The sequence below is a fragment of the Mytilus trossulus genome, chromosome 10 (assembly GCF_036588685.1).
Source record: "Mytilus trossulus isolate FHL-02 chromosome 10, PNRI_Mtr1.1.1.hap1, whole genome shotgun sequence".
In the NCBI taxonomy this organism is placed as follows: Eukaryota; Metazoa; Mollusca; class Bivalvia; order Mytilida; family Mytilidae; genus Mytilus; species Mytilus trossulus.
In genome coordinates this window covers 23,397,305-23,421,162 of record NC_086382.1, presented here as the reverse complement: position 1 = coordinate 23,421,162, position 23,858 = coordinate 23,397,305, and the positions used below count along the sequence as shown (strand labels likewise).

Sequence of the window (23,858 nt, the reverse complement as noted above, 5' to 3'; positions counted from 1 at the left end):
CTACATATATTTTTGCCACACTTTTCTGTACGAATAATTAGTTTCTTATTTGGTCAACAGATTGATTATATAGTGGTGAGTTATAACATGTGTACGCTTTTTTAGACTTTCCTACAACTACTTTGTATTTTTTGTCACCATGAGTGATTAGTACGACGATCGCTATCAATTTCAGGTTTTAAGTATGCACTTTTTTTTTTTGTAATTTTAAGAAAAAACAATTGTGCAAAACTGTATCACTGCCCATACATAGCATGTATATTGCCTAATAATTGGGATTTCCAATCAAATTGATAAGGCTTATTTTCATTTAGACCGTCATGAATGCTTTTCAGGAAGAATTTTATCAATGCAAGGTTCAAGTAAATATTCAGTAACTTAAGTTTCTATTTTCCGTTTTGTAAGAGTGATTTATTGAAGGATTTTGAATTTGGACAAATGTGAAATGCTCTTAAATAATATAATTGGCAAATATTGTCAATAATCCAAAACTGCATGCAGCGTCAAATAATAAAACCGTGATTGCTTATTTTTACAGCTGGAAGATACAAAGAACCTTGTTCGACAGCAGTAACCAGTTGTTACTCTCCCCTCATTTGTGCCTCTGGTTTATGTGAATGTGAAACACATTATTACTACAATGCAGATAATGATACCTGTAACACATGTAGGTTTTTGTTATTATTTATATCGAAACACAATTTCACTGTGTTTGCCATATTTAGATCTTATTAACATCGAACACATATTTGTTTATTAATTGATTATACTTAATTCGTTTGTTTAAAAAATGGCATTATGATTATTGCTTCTTTTTAGATACGGACATCTGTAAATTAACATATTTAGTACGAAGTCCATTTTCACTGAACTAGTACACATTTTTTTAGAGCCAGCTGGAGTCCGCCTCCGGATGCTGGTTTTTCTGGCTGTGTTGAAGACCCATTAGTGGCCCTCGGCTGTTTTTTTACTCTTTGGTCGAGTTGTTATTTCTTTGATACGTATATGACGTGGCTCTGTAACTTTACATCCTGTCATTGTGTTATTGTATTATGGTAAATTTGTGTATTCTTGTCTTTGATTTTTGCTAATATGCTTAGCCTATATCTATATTTAGTACAACACTGCGTTCAATTTCAGGCTCTGTTTTTTTTTTTCTGCACCTTTGTTGTTTTTAAATCGGAAGAAAAACAAATACATCTTGTCGTACCCCTATGATTAAGATTATTCCTAGTATGGCAACGTGTGCAATTTCAAGCTTTTATATTGAAATGCTTGAAACTGCTGTTTTACTTTTTGAAGATTCCTTTAATTGAGATATATATATATATATATATATATATATATAAACTCATCATAGATACGAGGATTGAAATTTTGTTTTTGCGGCAGACGCGCGTTTCGTCTACAAAAGACTTATCAGTGACGCTCAGATAAAAAAAAAGGTTAAAAAGTACGAAGTTGAAGAGCATAGAGAACCAAACATTCCTAAAAGTTTTGCCACATACAGCTAAGGTAATCTATTCATGAGGTAGAGAAGCCTTAGTATTTAAAAAAAAATATGGTTTTTGTAAACAGTTAATTTATAATTATGACCATATCAAGGATAGTTCATGTTAACACAGAAGTGCTTACTACTGGGCTGGTGATACCCTTGGGGAATAAAACTCAACTAGCAAGCTACTGATGGTTTGTTTTTCAATTTATTTGGTATGAGTGATTTATTAAAAAGATTGTCATCTTGGGCAATTGTTCAAATGTTCTAATTTTTTTTGGACAAAGATTGTACATTATCTAAACATAATTGCACAACCAAACAATAAAATCATGTTTTAATCCTCTTACAGTTGGAAGATACAAAGAACATTGTTCAATAGCAGTAACTAGTTGTTACTCTCCCCTTATTTGTGCTTCTGGTTTATGTGAATGTGAACCAAATCATTTCTACAAGGCAGATTATAATACCTGCAACACATGTAAGTGTTTTTTTGATTTTTTTTATAAAGTTTAAAGAATGGTAAATGACAAAATTCATGTTTTTTCTTTGTTTGTGCTGGTTTACTCGCCGAATTGTGGCACACGGCTGATAATTAACCATATTACCCCGTAATATGTAGAAATCTCGATAATGTATACTTATCAATCCTTCTTCTTTGTAGAAACATATATTTGTAAATTTGCAAGAATTGAATCACGATGGATTTGTGATAAATGTACAAGATAGTTTAGTTTCGTGTATAATAATACTACTGTATAAGAGTTTGACTATATTGGATTTACTTTGGTTGTCTGTTCGTTTTTTAGGCAAACAGATATTTTCGTCACACCTTAAAATGAACCTAATGTGTTTAATCATCTGCGTGCTTTTCAAACTGTTAAACACCTTCTTCCTATTTCATCCCTTGATATGAAATTATGCATAGTAAGACAGCACGTGCAAATTCAAGTTTAATATTTTTAGTGTGCACGTATAATTTTTTTGCATCTTAAAAAAAAAAAAATGCAAACAGTGTTCCTTTTTAAATGTAAAAAAATACTACTTACTTACCCAAAGCGAGAACAACTATCAACGATATATTAAATCATGATTGCTTTTTCTTACAGTTGGAAGATACACAGAACCCTGTTCGACAGAAGTAAATAGTTGTTACTCTCCCCTTATTTGTGCCTCTGATCTATGTGAATGTGAAACGAATCATTACTACAATGATGATGATAATACCTGTACCATTAGTAGGTGTTCATTATTAAGTTTGAGTATGAAAACATGCATTGTGTGGTCAAAAATGTGAATCTAGCGAGAATCATCCTTTCCTTTCAAAAGTATGTCTATTATGTTATCAACACTGTTAAAGGGTATAGTTTTATCAACTAGTGATGTTAGTTAATAAAAGCTAGTGTGTTGTTGTCCATTCGTAATATTTGACATGCCTTTAATGCAGGTAATATTTCAGTCTTGTTGAAGTTCTACCAAAAAATATCTAACTTGTATCAATAGCTTAGACTTAAACATACATGATTGTCGCTTATATTTGAATTTTTAATTAAAAGGCTCTAAAGTAAAGCGTTTCCAGAAATTCTGTACTTTATTTTAAATGCTAATAGTTAAAAATTCTACAGCGAACAAAAACAAAAATAAACTTCAGTATATTGAAATACTTGGTTAATTTTATGTGTTATCTATTTAATCTATATCTTGTTGACATAAAAAAAAAAGGTGTTGATCAAATTTGTTTTTGAGCTTCATCGGTAAAATATTACTATCATTTCTTATTTTCTGTAGAAACAGACATTTGTAAATTTATGTGTATTAAACTACTGAGGCTTTATGTTAAAATGTATAGGTAGTTAGTTTAGTGTTTTATAATACCACTTTAGGAGTGGGACTATAAGGTTTTAACCCAGTTCCCATATTTTTGCAAACACATATTTTCAGCACACTTTTCTGTACATTTAATAAGCTTCCTATTTGATTAACAGATTGATAGTGTTATAACAAATGCACGCTCTTAGGAACTGTTAATCACTTACTTACTTTTCCCCTCGAGTATTTTGAGTATGCTTGATATGACTTACAATTTGGCAAAATGTATCACTACCTTTACATAGCACGGGGAACTGTCATGTTGTATATCGTGTAGTAAAACGAGGATATGCAATGCAACATCTTAAAAGCTTTCCTACATAAGCTCGATCAGATAGAAATGCCTTAGTATAAAAAAATAAAAGTTTTGTAATTGGTTTATTTTAAATTATAATTAAACAACTTGGTATATTTTTAGTAAGTACATACAACGAGGCTTGCTCTACACTAGTTGGAAATTCCACATGTTACAATAATATGGTTTGTGTTTCTGATATTTGTGATTGTGAGATTCCCGCCATGCAGTATCATGATTCCTATGATAAAAGCTGTAAAGCAAGTACGTATTCATGGTATATAATTGTAACATAAATTAAAATAAAAATACCTTAGAAAACAAAAGATCTAGAGGAATGAAAGAAAACAAAAGGGACAGTCAAACTCATGAATCTAAAATAAACTGAAAACGCCATGGCTAAAATTTAAAAAGACAAACAGACAAACAAAAGTACGCATGACACAACATAGAAAGCTAAAGAATAAACAACACGAACCCCATCAAAAACTAGGGGTGATCTCAGGTGCTCCGGAAGGGTAAGCAGCTCCTGCTCCACATGTGTTTCTTATTTGATAACAAATCCGGTTAATAGTCTAATTCGGTAGGTCACATTCATGAAAGGGAAGGGGATTATAGTTACGACGTAAGGAACATATCCGATATTAATAATGTATTGTATATCATGAAAGATTTCAAGATTTATTGTAAAGCAACGCTCAGACACATATATGTGTAACATGATGTACATATATACAATGGTAAACATGATTTATAAAACAAAGAAGATGAGGTATGGTTGTCAAAGAGATAACTCTCCACTAGATAAAATAAAACAAATATTCACAACAACGAACAAAGTTCCTTCTACATAGTCAGATATATAAGTCACCGAAATCAACTTTAAATTATGTTGCATGTGTTTATTTATTTCTGTATAGAAAAAAGAAAATTAATTTATTAGAAAAAAAGTTTTGGTTCGCTAGACGGGAGTTTCGTCTACATAAGACTCATAAATTGAGTTTAAATCAAATATAAAAGATACGATACACATTGTATTTACTTATGTCAAAGATATGGCGCTATTCATTTACTATATGACTAACGTCGCTAAAGTTACCTATTGTTAAAGTTACGCCTTTGTATACATAGCGTTGTCTTATGCACAACTTATCATTAGATGAATGGAGTTGGTATAAACACTTATCAAATAAGAGCTTAATACTAACCATAACCTTCAGGATAACCTACTCAGTTATTGGACATAGAACTGTCAAATTCATAAAACAAACTTGAAATCCAAACAAAACTAAATATTGCAGAAAAAACTAACTTCATTGTACAAAAAACAACATGAGACTGTACTATAGAAATCCTCCCCCCTCTCTCCATCCTCCAAAAATTTAAAAATTAAACATTGGGATAAAATCAGATGCTCCCAAAAATATAAAAACTGAATTTATGTTGAGACAATTGGAAAATAATCGTGGTCATCTATGAGATAAATTGCAATAGCAATGAACCAGCTCGAAGGTGGCGACTCACTATTGATACGTCAATGATTTTTGGAAAGCAGTCGTATTAACAATGGCAAATCTCATTTCAATTGAGATTGTTTGGTTCTGTACCTAATTGTTCATTCACTTTGAAGATTTTGCAAAGCTTACATGTAAAAATGATAATATGGTTTACTAATTCACATTAGAAAAAAAATATAAGGTCCATAGCCTTGTTGTTGGAAGTTTACAATGTATGAAATATAACAATTTAGCATTTTTTCAAGTGAGTACATACAACGAGAATTGCTCTACACAAGTTGGAGATGCCTCATGTTACAATGATATGGTTTGTAATTCTGGTATTTGTGATTGTGAGATTCCCGCCACGCAGTATCACGATCCCTATGATAAAAGTTGTAAAGCAAGTACGTATTCATGCTATATAATTGTATTCTTAATTGGATAATACAAACTTAGGCACAATATATATAGGTATATAATTGATCTTCTTCATCCTTAATTTATTTCTTTAAAAACTGTATCTCTAAATTGCTTCTCCAGAATTATTTGTTGAAGAAAGAAAACTCATTACATAATCCAGAATTATTGGTTCTCCAAACAGGTGTTTCGTCTGCTTAAGACTCATTAAATGAGTTTGAATCATATTAAGGTATGTTACTTCAAATAAGCAGTACACATTGTAATTACTTATGTCAAGGATATAACGGTATTCATTTACAAGGCAACTAATGTCGACACTAACGTTACCTATTGTTGATGATACGCCTTTGTACATATAGCGTTGCCTTCTGCGCAACTCATGATTATGAATGCAATATATATGAACACAAGTCTTATCAATTAGGAGCTAAATACAAACAACTACCTTAAAGATAACTTATACGACTCAGTTATTGGCCTGCGGACTATAATCAATAGACAAAGTTGTCATCTTTGGATAAAAACGAAACTTTACAATAAACTGACTTCATTGTACAAAACACAAAAAAAAAACAAAGACCTTACCATGCAAACCCTTCCAAAAGACAATTAAAATATCAGTACTTGGGATAACTCAAATGCTTCTGAAAGGTAAGCAGATCCTCTTCCACATATAGCACCTGTCCTGATGCTTTTGTAGAAAAAATTCAATAATGTCAAATTACAATAAATCAGAACCGGATTCAGGTTAACTCAGTTGTAAAATATTCGTGGTCATCTATAGAATAGATGTACAATAATATTAAACCAGCGTCAAAGTGAGCAACTACAAGTGGTAGGTCAATGATTGTATGGCAGGCAGTTGAATTAACCATGGCAAGTTTCATTTCCATTGAGATCGTTGGGCCCTGTACCTTATTGTTCAATAACTTTGAATATTTTGCATAGCTTACATGATCCCGCCATTATGTTATTGGTCCATCATAATTTTGAAAATACTTTGATTGACACAATTATTTTACTTGCGTAGTTGTATTAACCATATGTGGACTCTTAAAAAATTTAAAGAACTTCTTGATAAATTTAAATCTCGGTCTTTTTTCTGAAATTAGTTCTGACTAAAACTTTTGATTTTTCAACCCTGTATATACCACTATTCCCCCATGTGAAATTATAATTTTCAAAATACTTAACGACAGATTAATTTTTGTATTTCTTCCTTTGTGACGTTAACATTTTCTGACGTCAAACACGCAACTACGCTAAGAGGTGGATGCAGTCACAGGACTTCAAATATTTCAATCCTCTATGAGTTGATTTATAATACATATATAAGTAAGCAATGAATGTGGTTGTTAAATTTTATTTATGCTTTTTGTGCTTCTTTGTTAAAACTTTTTTGTTTTGAGATTGTGACACAGTGATGACTACTGTACCCATATTTTGACAATGTTACCTAGTATTTCTGTTTTGTTAACGCATCGTTGTAAATATATAGGAATTTGATGCGACTGTCTTAAAGTTAGAGGTTTAGCGCTATAAATTAGGTTCAATCCGCCAATTTCTACATCGGAAAATGCCTGTACAAAGTCAGGAATATGACAGTTGTAACCCATTCGTTTGATGTGTTTTATCATTTGATTGTCGTTTGAAAAGGGACTTTCCGTTTTTGTCGAGCCTGCAAATTTTGTCGCAGAAAGCTCGACATAGGGATAGTGATCCGTCGACGGCGGCGGCGTTCGCTTGCTTCTTAAAGACACTACATTTTAGAAGGTAGAAGACCTGGTAGCTTCAAACGTTTTATATAGATGACTCATGTGACGATTTTTTTAATGTTAAATTCTCTCTTATTATAAGTACTAGAACACACCCGCGAAATCGCGGGCATAAACAGCTCGTAAAGTGTTGTAGGATGAATTTTTGTTAAAGATATTATGACTGGAGAATTTCATATAAGGTATCAAAAGCCCTCTCCCTTTTTTCCTAAGTCCGTTATGTGTTTCCTTTCTGTTAAATTTATTTTTTTCGTGTTTCTGGCCTTAAACCACAATTATTCTTCCCCTTCATACAATGCTATTTTTGGTAAAAATCACATTAAATTCAAAATTTGTACCGCTTCAACATGAAATAAATGAAACTGCTTATAGACCATTAATTTTCTAATAAAATCTGCTTCTAGGACAATCCATCAGTGCTTTTCCTTTTGAGAGCCCTATTAACATGCCAATGGTAGGATTTGAATCTCGTATATATGACCAAGGCTCATTTGAGGGGTGGTCTGAATGGCCCTGATCCCGAAATCCCGGGTTTAAAAACATGATATCCCGACATCACGAAATTAAAAAAAAAAAAATATTCCCGCATCCCGTAGAGATCAATCCCGAAATCCCGAGCTTAAAAACACCCGATCCCGACGTCCCGAATAAGTACTGCCTCCCTCTAATCTCTATCCTTCTTTCATTTTGGCCAAATCACTACCCTCACTTTCAACAATAAATTTTTATGCCCCATTTATGGGAATTTTGTTTTCTAGTCTGTTCGTCCGTCCTTCTGTCTGGCCTCAGGTTAAAGTTTTCACTTTCAACAATAAATTTTTATGTCCCATTTATGGGAATGATGTTTTCTAGTCTGTTTGTCCGTCCGTTCGTTTGTCCGTCCGACTGTCCCGCTTCAGGTTAAATTTTTTTGTCGAGGTAGTTTTTGATGAATTTAAAGTTCAACCAACTCGAAACTTAGTAAATATGTTCCCTATTATATGATCTTTCTAATTTTAATGCCAAATTAGAGATTTTACCCCATTTCACGGCCCACTAAACATAGTAAATGAAAGTGCCGATGTGGCATCCGTATACTATGGACACATTCTTGTTTCCACATGTTTTACTTATTTCAAAATATGTGCAACTGGTATGACCCCTTCGAGAGTAATTATTGCAGAAAAATATAGACAGAATACAGACAGTCTATGTATATTATAGTAGTATAATCGTAGTTCACATGTGGATAAACGCGAAAACAAAATTGTCTCTAAGGAGGTATAATAGTTGTTGTTCTTGCGATCTAAAAACCATGATATGGAGAACGCTCTGATTGGCTTATTTATTTTTCATTTTTGTAATCTATCATACGATTGGTTGTTCTTGTGCATGTATAAACCCGGAAGTCTTATCTATGGCTAAAACTCAGTCCGATAACGGAAACAATATCCGGACACCTATTTTGTCGTTTTTCTCCCAAAATAACTCAATCTGAATAATCATAAGAATGGATGACAAATACGACTATGCATGTTACATAAAGAACACAGAGGCATGATGATTCATTTATTGTGGAAGGAAGGGAAGCGATACACAAAATAAAGTCTTCTCGTTTAATAGTATAGATTTGGATAACTATATATATTTAGTATGTGCGTACCCTGCAAGCTCCTCATGCCCGTCAGACAGTTTTCACTTGACCTCGACTTCATTTCATGGATCAGTGAAGACGGTTAAGTTTTGGTGGTCCATATTTCGCATACCATATTCAATAGGTCTAGTATATTTGGTGTATGGAAGGACTGTTAGATGAACATGTCCAACTGGCAGGTGTCAACTGACCTTGTTCTCATTTTCATGGTTCAATGGTTATATTTAAGTTTTCGAGTTTTCGGTCTTTTTATTTAATACTATGTTCACAATAGGTCATCAATATTGTGTGTATGGAAACATTTAATGATCTTTATGTCAGTCGTGCAGGTTTTATTGGACTTTGACCTCATTTTCAAGGTTCATTGCTCAGTGTTGATATTTTGTTTATTGTCTGTTTTCCTTATACTGTATGCAATAGGTCTACTATATTTTGTGTATGGAAGGATTGTAAGGTGAACATGTCTATCTGGTAGGTGTCATCTGATCTTGACCTCATTTTCATGGTTCAGATGTCAAAGTTATATTTTTGAGTTTTATTCTTTTTTTCTAATACTATATGAAATAGGTTAACTATATTTGGTGTATGGAAATATTTTATAACCTATTAGTCAGTCGAGCAGGTTTAATTTGACCTTGACCTCATTTTAACGGTTCATTAATCAGTGTTAATTTTATGTTTTAATCTGTTTTTCTTTAACTATAAGTAATAGGTGCATAGGTGTTGGTAGCTGCATATATCTGTCTGGTATGGTCATCTGCGCTTGACCTCATTTTCAGGGCTCATCGGTCAATGTTCTTTTTTCCATGGTTAATGGGAGGTTAATGTGACAGTTTAAATAAAACTTTATATTTAGGACTATCAACATAATGTCAATCATAAGTAAAGAAGGCGAGACATTTCAGTGTGTGCATTGTTAATTTTCATCGGAGTTCAGATTTTTTATGAATTTGCTTTTTGCAGTTTAAGGGGGTAGACCTTGGTCCAGGGAGATAACTCTTTAATTCAGTGATGCGTTTGTAATAGTCAAGTTTTATTAATGTATTTTAAGCATCTACCTGAAACAGACTGAAACTAATCTATGTATCCTAGAAGCTTAGAACCTATTTATGAAAATGGCTGACACAAACGTACTGATGATTTTAAGAGTTATTTCCCCTAACCTAGGTCTACCACCTTAAACATTTGTATTGTACTATCTCAAATGATGATATGGTTTACTTAGTCACAAAAAAAAAGGATAAAAGTTCCACAACCTTGTTATAAGAAGTTTGAAATGTATGACATATATTAACAATTTAGTATATTTTTTAGTGAGTACTTACAATGACAATTGCACAACACTAGTTGGAGATTCCACATGTTACAATAATATGGTTTGTGTTTCTGATATTTGTGATTGTGAGATTCCAGCCATGCAGTATCACGATCCTTATGCTAAAAGTTGTGAAGCGAGTATGTATTCATGATTAATGGTATAAAGTTGTAATCTTAATTGTAATCAAACTAAGGCAACTATATATGGTATATATTCAATCTTTTTATCATACTTAGGCAACAACATATGGTATACATTTGATTTTTTTCATCATTTTTAGGCAACAATATATGGTATATATTTGATCATTTTCAGCGTAGTAATTTAATAATTTCGACATGACAAATGTTAAAAACTATTACTTCAAAACTACCGGCCTTTTTTATGTACCAAAAAAAAATGAACGAAAATCAAATAATAATGTAATACATCCACAAACAACAACAACTAAATTACAAGCGCCTGACTTAGAACAGACACAAACATACAGACTGTGGCAAGGTTAAATATGTGAGCAGGATCCAAACCTCCCTTCAACTACAGACAGTGAAGTAACAGTCTTAACAGGACCACAGCTTTGTTCATGTTGTTGTTGAAATGTTTAACAAATATTAACAATTTAGTATATTTTTTAGTAAGAACATACAAAGAGAATTGCTCTACATTTGTTGGAGATTCCACATGTTTTAATAATATGGTTTGTGTTTCTGGAACTTGTGATTGCGAGATTCCCGCCATGCAGTATTACGTTTTTTATGATAAAAGTTGTAAAACAAGTACGTATTCATGGTATACAATTTTAATCTTAGTTAAATAAAATAAAATAAACGACAGTATATGATATAGAATTTATGTTTTTGACTTAAATCTGTATACACTGCATCTTAAAATGGCTTCTCCAGCAATATCTAGATCTGTTGAAGTAATAATCTAATTGAATAAACCAGGCTTATTAGTTCCCCAGACTGGCGTCTATATAATACTCATTCATAAGATTTAAATCAAGTATTCGTTATTCGTTTATTTAAATTTGCAGTACACATTGAATTTACTGATGTCAAGGATTTACCATTTGCCATTTACTATTCACTTAACCTCACATACGTCACCTAGTTTTTACGAAATGCCTCTGTTTACGTAAAGTTGTCTTGTGTGCTGCAAATAATTGCACGAATACAATTTATCCTACTTAGTAATTGGACAGAGGACTTTCAAATTCATATGATAAACTGGAAAATCCCAGAGCACAGACTGAAAATTGCAAAAAGGCTAACCTCACTGTACAAAAAAACCCAACTTAAAGAATATAAATTTGCCAATAAAAAAAAACTTAGAAAAAACTCAAATAAAAAAAACCACTTGGATAATATCAAATGCTTCTGGAAGGTAAGCAGATCCTCTTTCACATGCAGCATCTTCGAAAGCTTATTTGAGTGATATTTCATATGCCAAATTGAAATAAATGGGAACGGGGTTTAGCCTAATTACACAATAGGAGTACAATTGGTTCCCATGGGAATGCCGATAGTTTTGTTTAAAATCAGTCCTCCAAACGTAACAAATATTTTGTAAATTAAGATATTTAGAATCTTTTGGAAACTTTTTAACGTCTTTCATTTATATTACGGAAATAATTTAAAACTCGGTACATTTTTTAATGCATTTCTATCTATTAACGTTATTGCAGCCAAATACACTTTTCACACGATAACATCTTTAAGTTTAAGTACGTTTGTAAATTAACAATAAACGCTTTTTTTTTTTAGATCGGTTCGATAGTCAATACTTTGCTCATTTCTAATAGTTTGAAACTTATACGCAATGATGATTACAACTTTGAATTCGGTGGTCGTCCACTGTCGCTACTTACGAATGATGTTCCTTTGTAAATGGAAAATATGCTGAATTTGCTGTTTTCGCGCTCAAACTTGATTTTGCCGCTGAACAAATACTATGTAACTTTCGGGGTGAAGTATTAGTACTTACATGTATTACATACATTTATTAGTACTTATTACATACATCTATTAGTACTTATTACATAGATCTATTAGTACTTATTACATACATCTATTAGTACTTAATACAAACATGAACATCTATGTCTACATTTTTCTTTGATTTTGTCAACATTGGAATCATTACCAATAAGCCTACTAGTTCTTTCTGAAGTTTGAGAAGTGTTTACAACACATTCAAAAACATTGTGAGAAAGACTGTGTATTAACCGATAATCATTTTATTGATTATTCCGCTTCTTCACATTTTTTAATATCAAGTTATAACATGTATGTATCTTAAAATTGAGAATTTAAATGGGGAATGTGTCATAGAGACAACAGTCGAAGGCCACCAATGGTTCTTTAATGCAGCGGGAAACTCCCGACTAGGAGGCGTGCTTAAGCTTGCCCCTTAAAAAAGATGTTTACAAGTTTAGTGGTAATGGACGGCATACTTACCTCAGTAATATATTAAAGAAACTAAAAAAAAAAATCATACTAGACTAACAAAGTATTCATTTATAGGAGCAAAATATAAAGAATCGTGTCAAGCATTAGAAGATGGTTCAAATTGTTACGGCAATATGATTTGTGTGAGTGGTGTGTGTGGTTGTAACACCACCCAGTATTATAACCCAAATGTACATAGTTGTAATGAAAGTAAGTATCTTAAAAACAGTTTTATACAGATTCGTGCATAGATTTTAAAAAATTAAGGGTTTGATGATAAAAGCATGAAACTTAATAATTTGTACGTTTATGTATATTTGTTCACATCTTTGGTTTTGGGTGTTAAGTTGATCGAGGTCTGCTACCACATCTAATATCTTTAAATTAAAAGTTGATAACAAAACATAAATATTTGAAAAGAAAAGAAACTTATATATTACAACTGTTTTTTTGTAATTATAACCCTTCTTTAAAAATATGGGGTATAATGTTTTACATCAGTCTGTCTGACAATCCATACGTCCATATGTCAGTCCATCCGTCATCAGCCAGATGTTTCGTCGCATCTTTCTCAGGAAGTACATCATAAGGATTCCTGAAATTTAGTTACAAGGTGAATATCAGTAAGCTTTTCCGTATGATACATTTTCAGATTGATTTCTAAACAACTTCCGGTTTACTTCCTGTTAACCGAACACTTTTACCATTTTACATATGATAGCCAAGTTAAAAACTGTCTTCACATTTTTCTCAGAAACTACAACAATCATTTTGAAATTTGGTTTCAGGGTTTAAATAAGTCATCTTTACCGTGTGATGCGTTCTCAGATTCATTACTCAAGACCTTCCTGTTTACCGAACGCTTGTATAAGTAACGTATGATAGCCAAGTCAAAAAAATGTTGACATTATTTGGTTTCAAGGTTTATAAAAGTAAGCTTAAGCATCTGATCTTGACCTCATTTTCATGGTTCAGATGTCAAAGTTTTATTCTTTTTTTCTAATACTATATGAAATAGGTTAACTATATTTGGTGTATGGAAATATTTTATAATCTATTCGTCAGTCGAGCAGGTTTAATTTGACCTAGACCTCATTTTAACGGTTCATTAATCAGTGTTAACTTTTTATGTTTTAATCTGTTTTTCTTTAACTATAAGTAATAGGTGCATAGGTGTTGGTAGCTGCATATATCTGTCTGGTATGGTCATCTGCCCTTGACCTCATTTTCAGGGCTCATCGGTCAATGTTCTTTTTTCCATGGTTAATGGGAGGTTAATGTGACAGTTTAAATAAAACTTTATATTTAGGACTATCAACATAATGTCAATCATAAGTAAAGAAGGCGAGACATTTCAGTGTGTGCATTGTTAATTTTCATCGGAGTTCAGATTTTTTATGAATTTGCTTTTTGCAGTTTAAACATTTGTATTGTACTATCTCAAATGATGATATGGTTTACTTAGTCACATAAAAAAAAAGGATAAAAGTTCCACAACCTTGTTATAAGAAGTTTGAAATGTATGACATATATTAACAATTTAGTATATTTTTTAGTGAGTACTTACAATGACAATTGCACAACACTAGTTGGAGATTCCACATGTTACAATAATATGGTTTGTGTTTCTGATATTTGTGATTGTGAGATTCCAGCCATGCAGTATCACGATCCTTATGCTAAAAGTTGTGAAGCGAGTATGTATTCATGATTAATGGTATAAAGTTGTAATCTTAATTGTAATCAAACTAAGGCAACTATATATGGTATATATTCAATCTTTTTATCATACTTAGGCAACAACATATGGTATACATTTGATTTTTTTCATCATTTTTAGGCAACAATATATGGTTTATATTTGATCATTTTCATCGTAGTAATTTAATAATTTCGACATGACAAATGTTAAAAACTATTACTTCAAAACTACCGGCCTTTTTTATGTTCCAAAAAAAATGAACGAAAACCAAATAATTATGTAATACATACACAAACAACAACAACTGAATAACAAGCGCCTGACTTAGAACAGACACAAACATACAGACTGTGGCAAGGTTAAATATGTGAGCAGGATCCAAACCTCCCCTTAACTACAGACAGTGAAGTAACAGTCTTAACAGGACCACAGCTTTGTTCATGTTGTTGTTGAAATGTATAACAAATATTAACAATTAAGTATATTTTTTAGTAAGAACATACAAAGAGAATTGCTCTACATCAGTTGGAGATTCCACATGTTTTAATAATATGGTTTGTGTTTCTGGAACTTGTGATTGCGAGATTCCCGCCATGCAGTATTACGTTTTTTATGATAAAAGTTGTAAAACAAGTACGTATTCATGGTATACAATTTTAATCTTAGTTAAATAAAATAAAATAAACGACAGTATATGATATAGAATTTATGTTTTTGACTTAAATCTGTATACACTGCATCTTAAAATGGCTTCTCCAGCAATATCTAGATCTGTTGAAGTAATAATCTAATTGAATAAACCAGGCTTATTAGTTCCCCAGACTGGCGTCTATATAATACTCATTCATAAGATTTAAATCAAGTATTCCTTATTCGTTTATTTAAATTTGCAGTACACATTGAAATTACTGATGTCAAGGATTTATCATTTGCCATTTACTATTCACTTAACCTCACATACGTCACCTAGTTTTTACGAAATGCCTCTGTTTACGTAAAGTTGTCTTGTGTGCTGCAAATAATTGCACGAATACAATTTATCCTACTTAGTAATTGGACAGAGGACTTTCAAATTCATATGATAAACTGGAAAATCCCAGAGCACAAACTGAAAATTGCAAAAAGGCTAACCTCACTGTACAAAAAAACCCAACTTAAAGAATATAAATTTGCCAATAAAAAAAAACTTAGAAAAAACTCAAATAAAAAAACCCACTTGGATAATATCAAATGCTTCTGGAAGGTAAGCAGATCCTCTTTCACATGCAGCATCTTCGAAAGCTTATTTGAGTGATATTTCATATGCCAAATTGAAATAAATGGGAACAGGGTTTAGCCTAATTACACAATAGGAGTACAATTGGTTCCCATGGGAATGCCGCTAGTTTTGTTTAAAATCAGTCCTCCAAACGTAACAAATATTTTGTAAATTAAGATATTTAGAATCTTTTGGAAACTTTTTAACGTCTTTCATTTATATTACGGAAATAATTTAAAACTCGGTCCATTTTTAATGCATTTCTATCTATTAACGTTATTGCAGCCAAATACACTTTTCACACGATAACATCTTTAAGTTTAAGTACGTTTGTAAATTAACAATAAACGCTTTTTTTTTTAGATCGGTTCGATAGTCAATACTCTGCTCATTTCTAATAGTTTGAAACTTATACGCAATGATGATTACAACTTTGAATTCGGTGGTCGTCCACTGTCGCTACTTACGAATGATGTTCCTTTGTAAATGGAAAATATGCTGAATTTGCTGTTTTCGCGCTCAAACTTGATTTTGCCGCTGAACAAATACTATGTAACTTTCGGGGTGAAGTATTAGTACTTACATGTATTACATACATTTATTAGTACTTATTACATACATCTATTAGTACTTATTACATAGATCTATTAGTACTTATTACATACATCTATTAGTACTTAATACAAACATGAACATCTATGTCTACATTTTTCTTTGATTTTGTCAACATTGGAATCATTACCAATAAGCCTACTAGTTCTTTCTGAAGTTTGAGAAGTGTTTACAACACATTCAAAAACATTGTGAGAAAGACTGTGTATTAACCGAAAATCATTTTATTGATTATTCCGCTTCTTCACATTTTTTAATATCAAGTTATAACATGTATGTATCTTAAAATTGAGAATTTAAATGGGGAATGTGTCATAGAGACAACAGTCGAAGGCCACCAATGGTTCTTTAATGCAGCGGGAAACTCCCGACTAGGAGGCGTGCTTAAGCTTGCCCCTTAAAAAAGATGTTTACAAGTTTAGTGGTAATGGACGGCATACTTACCTCAGTAATATATTAAAGAAACTAAAAAAAAAAATCATACTAGACTAACAAAGTATTCATTTATAGGAGCAAAATATAAAGAATCGTGTCAAGCATTAGAAGATGGTTCAAATTGTTACGGCAATATGATTTGTGTGAGTGGTGTGTGTGGTTGTAACACCACCCAGTATTATAACCCAAATGTACATAGTTGTAATGAAAGTAAGTATCTTAAAAACAGTTTTATACAGATTCGTGCATAGATTTTAAAAAATTAAGGGTTTGATGATAAAAGCATGAAACTTAATAATTTGTACGTTTATGTATATTTGTTCACATCTTTGGTTTTGGGTGTTAAGTTGATCGAGGTCTGCTACCACATCTAATATCTTTAAATTAAAAGTTGATAACAAAACATAAATATTTGAAAAGAAAAGAAACTTATATATTACAACTGTTTTTTTGTAATTATAACCCTTCTTTAAAAATATGGGGTATAATGTTTTACATCAGTCTGTCTGACAATCCATACGTCCATATGTCAGTCCATCCGTCATCAGCCAGATGTTTCGTCGCATCTTTCTCAGGAAGTACATCATAAGGATTCCTGAAATTTAGTTACAAGGTGAATATCAGTAAGCTTTTCCGTATGATACATTTTCAGATTGATTTCTAAACAACTTCCGGTTTACTTCCTGTTAACCGAACACTTTTACCATTTTACATATGATAGCCAAGTTAAAAACTGTCTTCACATTTTTCTCAGAAACTACAACAATCATTTTGAAATTTGGTTTCAGGGTTTAAATAAGTCATCTTTACCGTGTGATGCGTTCTCAGATTCATTACTCAAGACCTTCCTGTTTACCGAACGCTTGTATAAGTAACGTATGATAGCCAAGTCAAAAAAATGTTGACATTATTTGGTTTCAAGGTTTATAAAAGTAAGCTTAACCGTTTGGTGCGTTTTCAGATTCATCACTTTGCAACATCCTCGGCAGGCAGGGGTAACATCGGTGAACAGTAGTCTACAGTTTCACTTATTTCGTCATTATCATGCTCCCTATTACAGGCGTATTGGTCGAAAGGTAAATATGTATTCTGGAAACAATGAATAATTATATTTATTAATCCTATTAAACTTGTTGAAACTAAACATTAAGAATTAAATATTTCTGCTTTTAACATAGCTAATATAAAGGTTTTGATTACAGCTGGAAGATACCTTGACCCCTGTTCAACAGCGGTTAGAAATATAAGTTGTTACCCTCCTTTGCTTTGTTCGTCCAGTGTATGCCATTGTGAACTGCCAGCAATGATGCATTATGTTGCCGATGATAATACATGTAACGACGGTACGTATTCAGTATCTACACTTAATCCTGTATAGACTCATACTCAGTTCACATTACGCAGTTTAGATCCGACTTCTATAAAAAGTAGTTAATATAAATTAAATCAAAGTGCTTGAATTGTGAGGTCGAATTCGGATAAAACTTAACTCTCATTTAGAACATCTTAAACTTTCTCGTCTTATAGAAAATCAGTTGTGGTAACTTCTTTTTTCCATAACCTATAAAATGATATACATGAAATGACTTAATTGTAAATCAATTACGATAGTGACTTCTTAATGTTTAGAGGTGTGTAATTCAGAGCCTGTTATTCAGTGGTTGTCGTTTGTTTATGTGTTACATTTTTTGTCGTTCATTTTGTGTACATACATAAAGCCGTTAGGTTTCTCGTTAGAATTGTTGAACATTGTCATTTTGGGGCGTTTTATAGCTGACTATGCGATATGGGCTTTGCTTATAGGTTGAAGACCGTACAATGACCTAAAGTTGTTAATTTTTGTGTCATTTTGGTCACTTGTGGAGAGTTGTCTCATTGGCAATCATACCTCATTTTTTTTTATAAAACGAGATGTACAATCTCCTAAGGTTATTACTTTAGGAAAAGAGCAAAGGTAGAAAATAAGGAGTAACTAATTTGTTTGTCGAATTACTATACATCACCACAAATGAATAGACATATTAGTATACAAACATTTTAAGTCTAGCTATGCATACTAATACTGCAAACGTTATGTAACGGTACATATAAAAAAAGAAGAACAGTAAAGAAAGATGTGGCGTAAAGAGTACAAGGTTAGATAAAACAAGATTCTAGAGTCATTATTATAATACACATAATCGCTATTATTTCCATTTTGGATAAGCTTTAAAAATTACCCAAATTTTTCATCCAGTTGAAGCTATCTGGCAGCCTGTTTGATCATTTCACCATGCATGATTCTTTTTAATGAGACCTGTTTAAACTACCGTAAATACTTCAAACAAAATATGTTTTTACTTCAATTTTAATTTCGAAAAAAGGGATCGTTCTTTATGAAAGTTTCTTGATGATCGCTTTCTTAAGTTTTTCCTCCCTCAGTTCACTAATGATGACCTCTATTTTCGGGGGCCCGACCCAAACAGTAAGTTTTAAAAATGACTGTTTTTCACGGATTGGACAAAATAGCCATAATGTAAAAAAGAAGATGTGGTATGATTGCCAATGAGACAACTACACACAATCTCCACAATTACTTTAGGAAAAGAGCAAAGGTAGAAGATAAGGAGTAATTTGTTCATAAGGTGTATATGTTTAAAAATAGATTAACTGTTTAAGACAAACCATCTTTATTGTTTATTTTTACGTAATTGACATTTTCGTAGTTTTTTTTTTTTTGCATTCATGGTGTTTTATGATTTCAAACGAGACTGGGCTATTTCATTAACACAGAATTTTTTTCTGCAACAGGCGTAAGCTATTTTTGGTGGCATTCAGTGAAATCAAATGACTTACCTATAGATTAACTTAGCCGTATTTGGCACCACTTTTTTGAATTTTGGGTCGTCAATGCTCTTCAACTTTGTACTTGTTTGGCTTTTTAACTTTTTTGATCTGAGCGCCACTGATGAGTGTTATGTTGACGAAATGCGCGTCTGGTGTAATAAATTATAATCCTTGTACATTTGATAACTACCAATTAACGTTTCGAAAAATTACATCTAGAAATATGGTGTAGAAAAGTGATTTTTTGATAGTTTAGTATGAAGATCCAAATCAAGCAAATGTAAAGTGCAGAAACAATTAAACATAAAACAATACATCTTCATTGTGTGTTTCCAGGCGATGAAAGCATTGAAATTACTGCTTGTTTGTGGAGAAAGTTTATAAAAATCATAAAAAGATAGTACCATGTTAAAGAAAGTGTTAAACGACCTTGACAGGCTGTGCTGCCCTCGCATGGTAACATGGAAATTAGAAAAGTTCAGCAGAGAAAGGCACTTGATTGGTTCCCTTTAAAGTGCTGGTAAACTCTTTGAAATTCAAATTCCGTATTCAAGTAAACGTGAACAATAACCTTTGAGCATCCTGTCAGGTGGTTTGTCGATAAAGATGTCACGGAATACCAATTACAATATGAACTAATTTTTGCCTGTCTGAATTTGAACTTTGTTTGTAATCAATGATGAATATATTTAGTCTAATCGTCCAATGATCAAAAGCAAAGACAGTCTATCTCGTCCATCTCGTCCAGTGATATTAAGCCAGATATTATTGCAATTCTTTCTAAATTCAAATATCTTTCAGAGATCTAGATTTACGTACCCTAATGCAAGATGGCAAACAGACCTAAATTATTTTAAAAGATCCACACCAAGAAGAAATCAAAACGAATTGAATTTCAAAATAATAAGAAGTTATGATAACCCTCTTTTAATTATGTTTGTTCTCTAGGATTATGTTATTATGTTATTAACTCCACGCATAAGAATTTTTAAAAAAATTTACACATTTGAAGTAAAATGTAAATTCATCATAAAAACTAAAACGTTTTTTTTGCATTTTAGCTAGTTTCAATGCGGAGGAGTTCGTTAATGATACGAAGGGATTTGGAAATATTGTAGGAGCAACGATGGATTCAATTCATCATATGCATATAGAGATAGAAGAGAAAGAGCATGTAAGATGTGTCTTTTTATTTTTATTGTTTTTGGCTCCTTTGTCACTCTGTCATGGTTTTGGTTTTTGCTAACATTCTTTTTTTTTTTAACCATAATTGGAATGTGATCAAGTCAGGAGCCTCTAGCCTTTGTTAGTCTGGTATGATTTTAAATTTTTTTTTCTTGTGTATGATTCGCAGTTAAAAAAGACGTCCATTATCACTTTACTTGCATACATATTTTTAGGGGCCAGTTGCGGGACACATACGGGTGCGGGAGTTTCTCGCTACATTGAAGATCCATTGGTGGCCTTCGGCTGTTGTCTGCTCTATGGTCGGGTTGTTGACACATTCTCTATTTCCATTTCAATTTTATTCACATAAGAATTAGAGAAAGATCCCATCTGATTATTCAATAAGCATTCTCACTGAATCCATTATTTAAAGTATATAATCATGTAGAGAGAGGCAAAAGATACCAAAGGAGCATTCTTACTTATTTTGTTGTGTTATTTGAGCGAATGTCACGATATTTATTTGACATATAAAATTAAGAAGATATGGTATGATTGTTAATAAGACCAAATGACAAAAAATACTACAGCCTCAAAATAGCAAATGTAAAACAATTCGAACGCGAGAGATTACGGCCTGATTCATGAACAAAATAATGAGTGAATAACAAATATCAAATATAATATACATCATCAAACGAAAACCACTCAATAACTGGCTCCTGACTTAAGACAGGAAGATACAAGTGTGGCGGGGTCTAACTAGTTTGTAGGCTAGCCAACACTCCCCTACCTGAGACTGAGGTGTGACAGTTCAACATAAGAACAAACCATATCAATTTTCGAAAGGTTGATTTTATTCTCCACTATGTTTGAACATAAATATATGATAAAAGGGAGGTTATCGTAACGATCTATACAACAGGATTTAGATTTAGTATTTAAGAATAAGATCTTCATTCATATGTCGTTTAATAGTTTGAATACAAAAGCTTTTGTGTTAACGCCAAGAAACCTTATGAAACATTTTAACAAAACCAAACGCTATCAATCAAACATGCCAAAGGAACAAGTTATAACCAATTGCCGTATTCCCGACTTGGTACAATCAATATCCGAAGGAAATGGTGAGTTAAATCTGGTTTTATAGCTAGCTAAACGTCCAACTTTTATAACATATGTTTATAGTTCGATACGATACCCATACAAATCGCTGTCTTGGATTTCACAACCAAGTTTCCAAAACCTTTTTTTTTTTGTATTCTCCGAATTCGATCACTTCTCTATTCTATAAAACAAATCTAAACTGTTCACTCATAAGGGCAGATAATATGTGTAACGATCATGTATTTGATGTTTAAACAATCTGTTGTATAGAACAAGGGATCAGTAATGAATGTCTGTTCGAACTGTACTCTCCTAGTATTCTCCGATGGTGATTTGACCACTACTCTATTCTATAGTATGTAATATGTGTAACGGTCATGTATGTCATGTTTAAACAATCTGTTGTCTAGAACAAGGGATCAGTACTGAATGTCTGTTCGAACTGTGTACACTCTCCTAGGGAACAGTTCTTGTTTTATGTTATGGCTCATTGTTTCATCTTATTTTGGTAAAGTAAATCGGCAACAATATCGTTCAGCTTTTTTGATATATATAGTTTTTTTTTTATTTTACCCATAATGATTGTGATTTCTCTGTGCTATTCTAACAGATAATTGAAGAAATGGTTACAGTTTTAGCTGTGTTACCTACAGAAAACGAAGCTGAAATGGAAAATGTATTAGAGGCTTCGAACCAAATTTCTAAGGAAGCAGATGCCTTAACAGATAACGTTCAGGTAGAAAATTAATAGTTAGTATGAATTGTTGTACTGTTTATTAAGATCATAAAAAAAATAAAAATAAATAGAAATAGACGTCCTGAAATACCGATAGTTACTTTAAAAAATTGTAATAACTTTCCATAATATCCAAGTGAAATAAAAAAGAAAGGGCATCTGCCACATAACTGACTTTTGTTGTATCCAAGCTTTAACCTGTAAGAAGGAGCCGGATGCATAGTAATGGAATAGGGAATTTGTCAAAAAGACAATAACCCGACCATAGAACAGGCAACAGCCAAAGGCCAGCATTAATGGGTCTTCAGTGTAGAAAGAAACTCCCGCACCCAGAGGTGTCCTTCAACTGGCCCTAAACAAATATCTTTACTAGTTCAGTGATAATTGACGTCATACTAAACTCCAAATTATACACAAGAAACTAAAATTAAAAATCATACAAGACTTACAAAGGCCAGAGGCTCCTGACTTGGGACAGGCGTTAAAAAAGCGGCGGATTAAAACATGTTTTTGAGATCTCAACCCTCCTCCTTACCACTTGCCAATATAGACAAACAATACGCACAGTGAAAGTCAGTTTAAGAGAAGTCCAAGTCTGATGTCAAAATAGGAAACAAAAGAAAACAAACAAAATGACAATAATACAGAAATAACAACAGACTAGCAGTTACTGACATGCCAGCTCCAGACCACAATTTAACTGATTGAAAGATTATGTCTTCATCATATGAGTATCAGGCACTATCCTTCCTGTTAAGGGTTTAGTATTGAATCATCTTTAAATATATGAGAAAAAATAACATGTGTCATGCCAACAACTTGTTTTAGAATAAATGTGTTTAATTCCAATGCAAAGACCCTATAAGTAAATCAAAGTTAAAGCCAAAATATGCAATCTTTAATGCCCTGATAACAGTATCGTAACTATATCCCTTCATAATAAAATGTTTAACGTTTTTCTTAGCTTTTTGGGTGAGAATATTACCATAAAAAGATGGATGTGAAATATCTGAACGTTTATGATGGTAGCATCATGAAAGCAGCCATTTCAATATGCCATTATTAAATTATTAATGCTGCTTCCAACCAAGGCTAAATTTCAATTAAATTAAGAACAACATAATGGAAAATTTAAACTAACTATGAAATGAACAACAAGATTAACGTTACGTTAAATTTTATCGATATTTTATTAAAATTTAACGGAACGTTAGTGCTATCGACAAGTTGAACGACCGGCCGCTGGCGTTATATAAAAAAG

The 23,858-nt window shown here is 32.2% G+C and overlaps 1 protein-coding gene across 3 annotated transcripts in view; it reads left to right on the top strand.

The window, feature by feature from the left end:
* Positions 1 to 23,858, top strand: part of LOC134687076 (uncharacterized) — a 124,197-nt gene that overhangs the window by 65,225 nt on the left and 35,114 nt on the right. For 2 of the 3 annotated variants that reach the window (XM_063547049.1, XM_063547048.1), the window contains exons 6-19: positions 539 to 667; positions 1,848 to 1,976; positions 2,605 to 2,733; positions 3,783 to 3,923; positions 5,422 to 5,562; positions 10,301 to 10,441; positions 10,940 to 11,080; positions 12,830 to 12,964; positions 14,311 to 14,451; positions 14,949 to 15,089; positions 16,837 to 16,971; positions 17,964 to 18,104; positions 20,649 to 20,761; positions 22,472 to 22,597. In XM_063547049.1, the coding sequence (XP_063403119.1) occupies positions 539 to 667; positions 1,848 to 1,976; positions 2,605 to 2,733; positions 3,783 to 3,923; positions 5,422 to 5,562; positions 10,301 to 10,441; positions 10,940 to 11,080; positions 12,830 to 12,964; positions 14,311 to 14,451; positions 14,949 to 15,089; positions 16,837 to 16,971; positions 17,964 to 18,104; positions 20,649 to 20,761; positions 22,472 to 22,597 (1,883 nt within the window). The remainder of the gene's footprint in view (positions 1 to 538; positions 668 to 1,847; positions 1,977 to 2,604; positions 2,734 to 3,782; positions 3,924 to 5,421; positions 5,563 to 10,300; positions 10,442 to 10,939; positions 11,081 to 12,829; positions 12,965 to 14,310; positions 14,452 to 14,948; positions 15,090 to 16,836; positions 16,972 to 17,963; positions 18,105 to 20,648; positions 20,762 to 22,471; positions 22,598 to 23,858) is intronic. The other variant, XM_063547050.1, reaches the window with a different exon arrangement.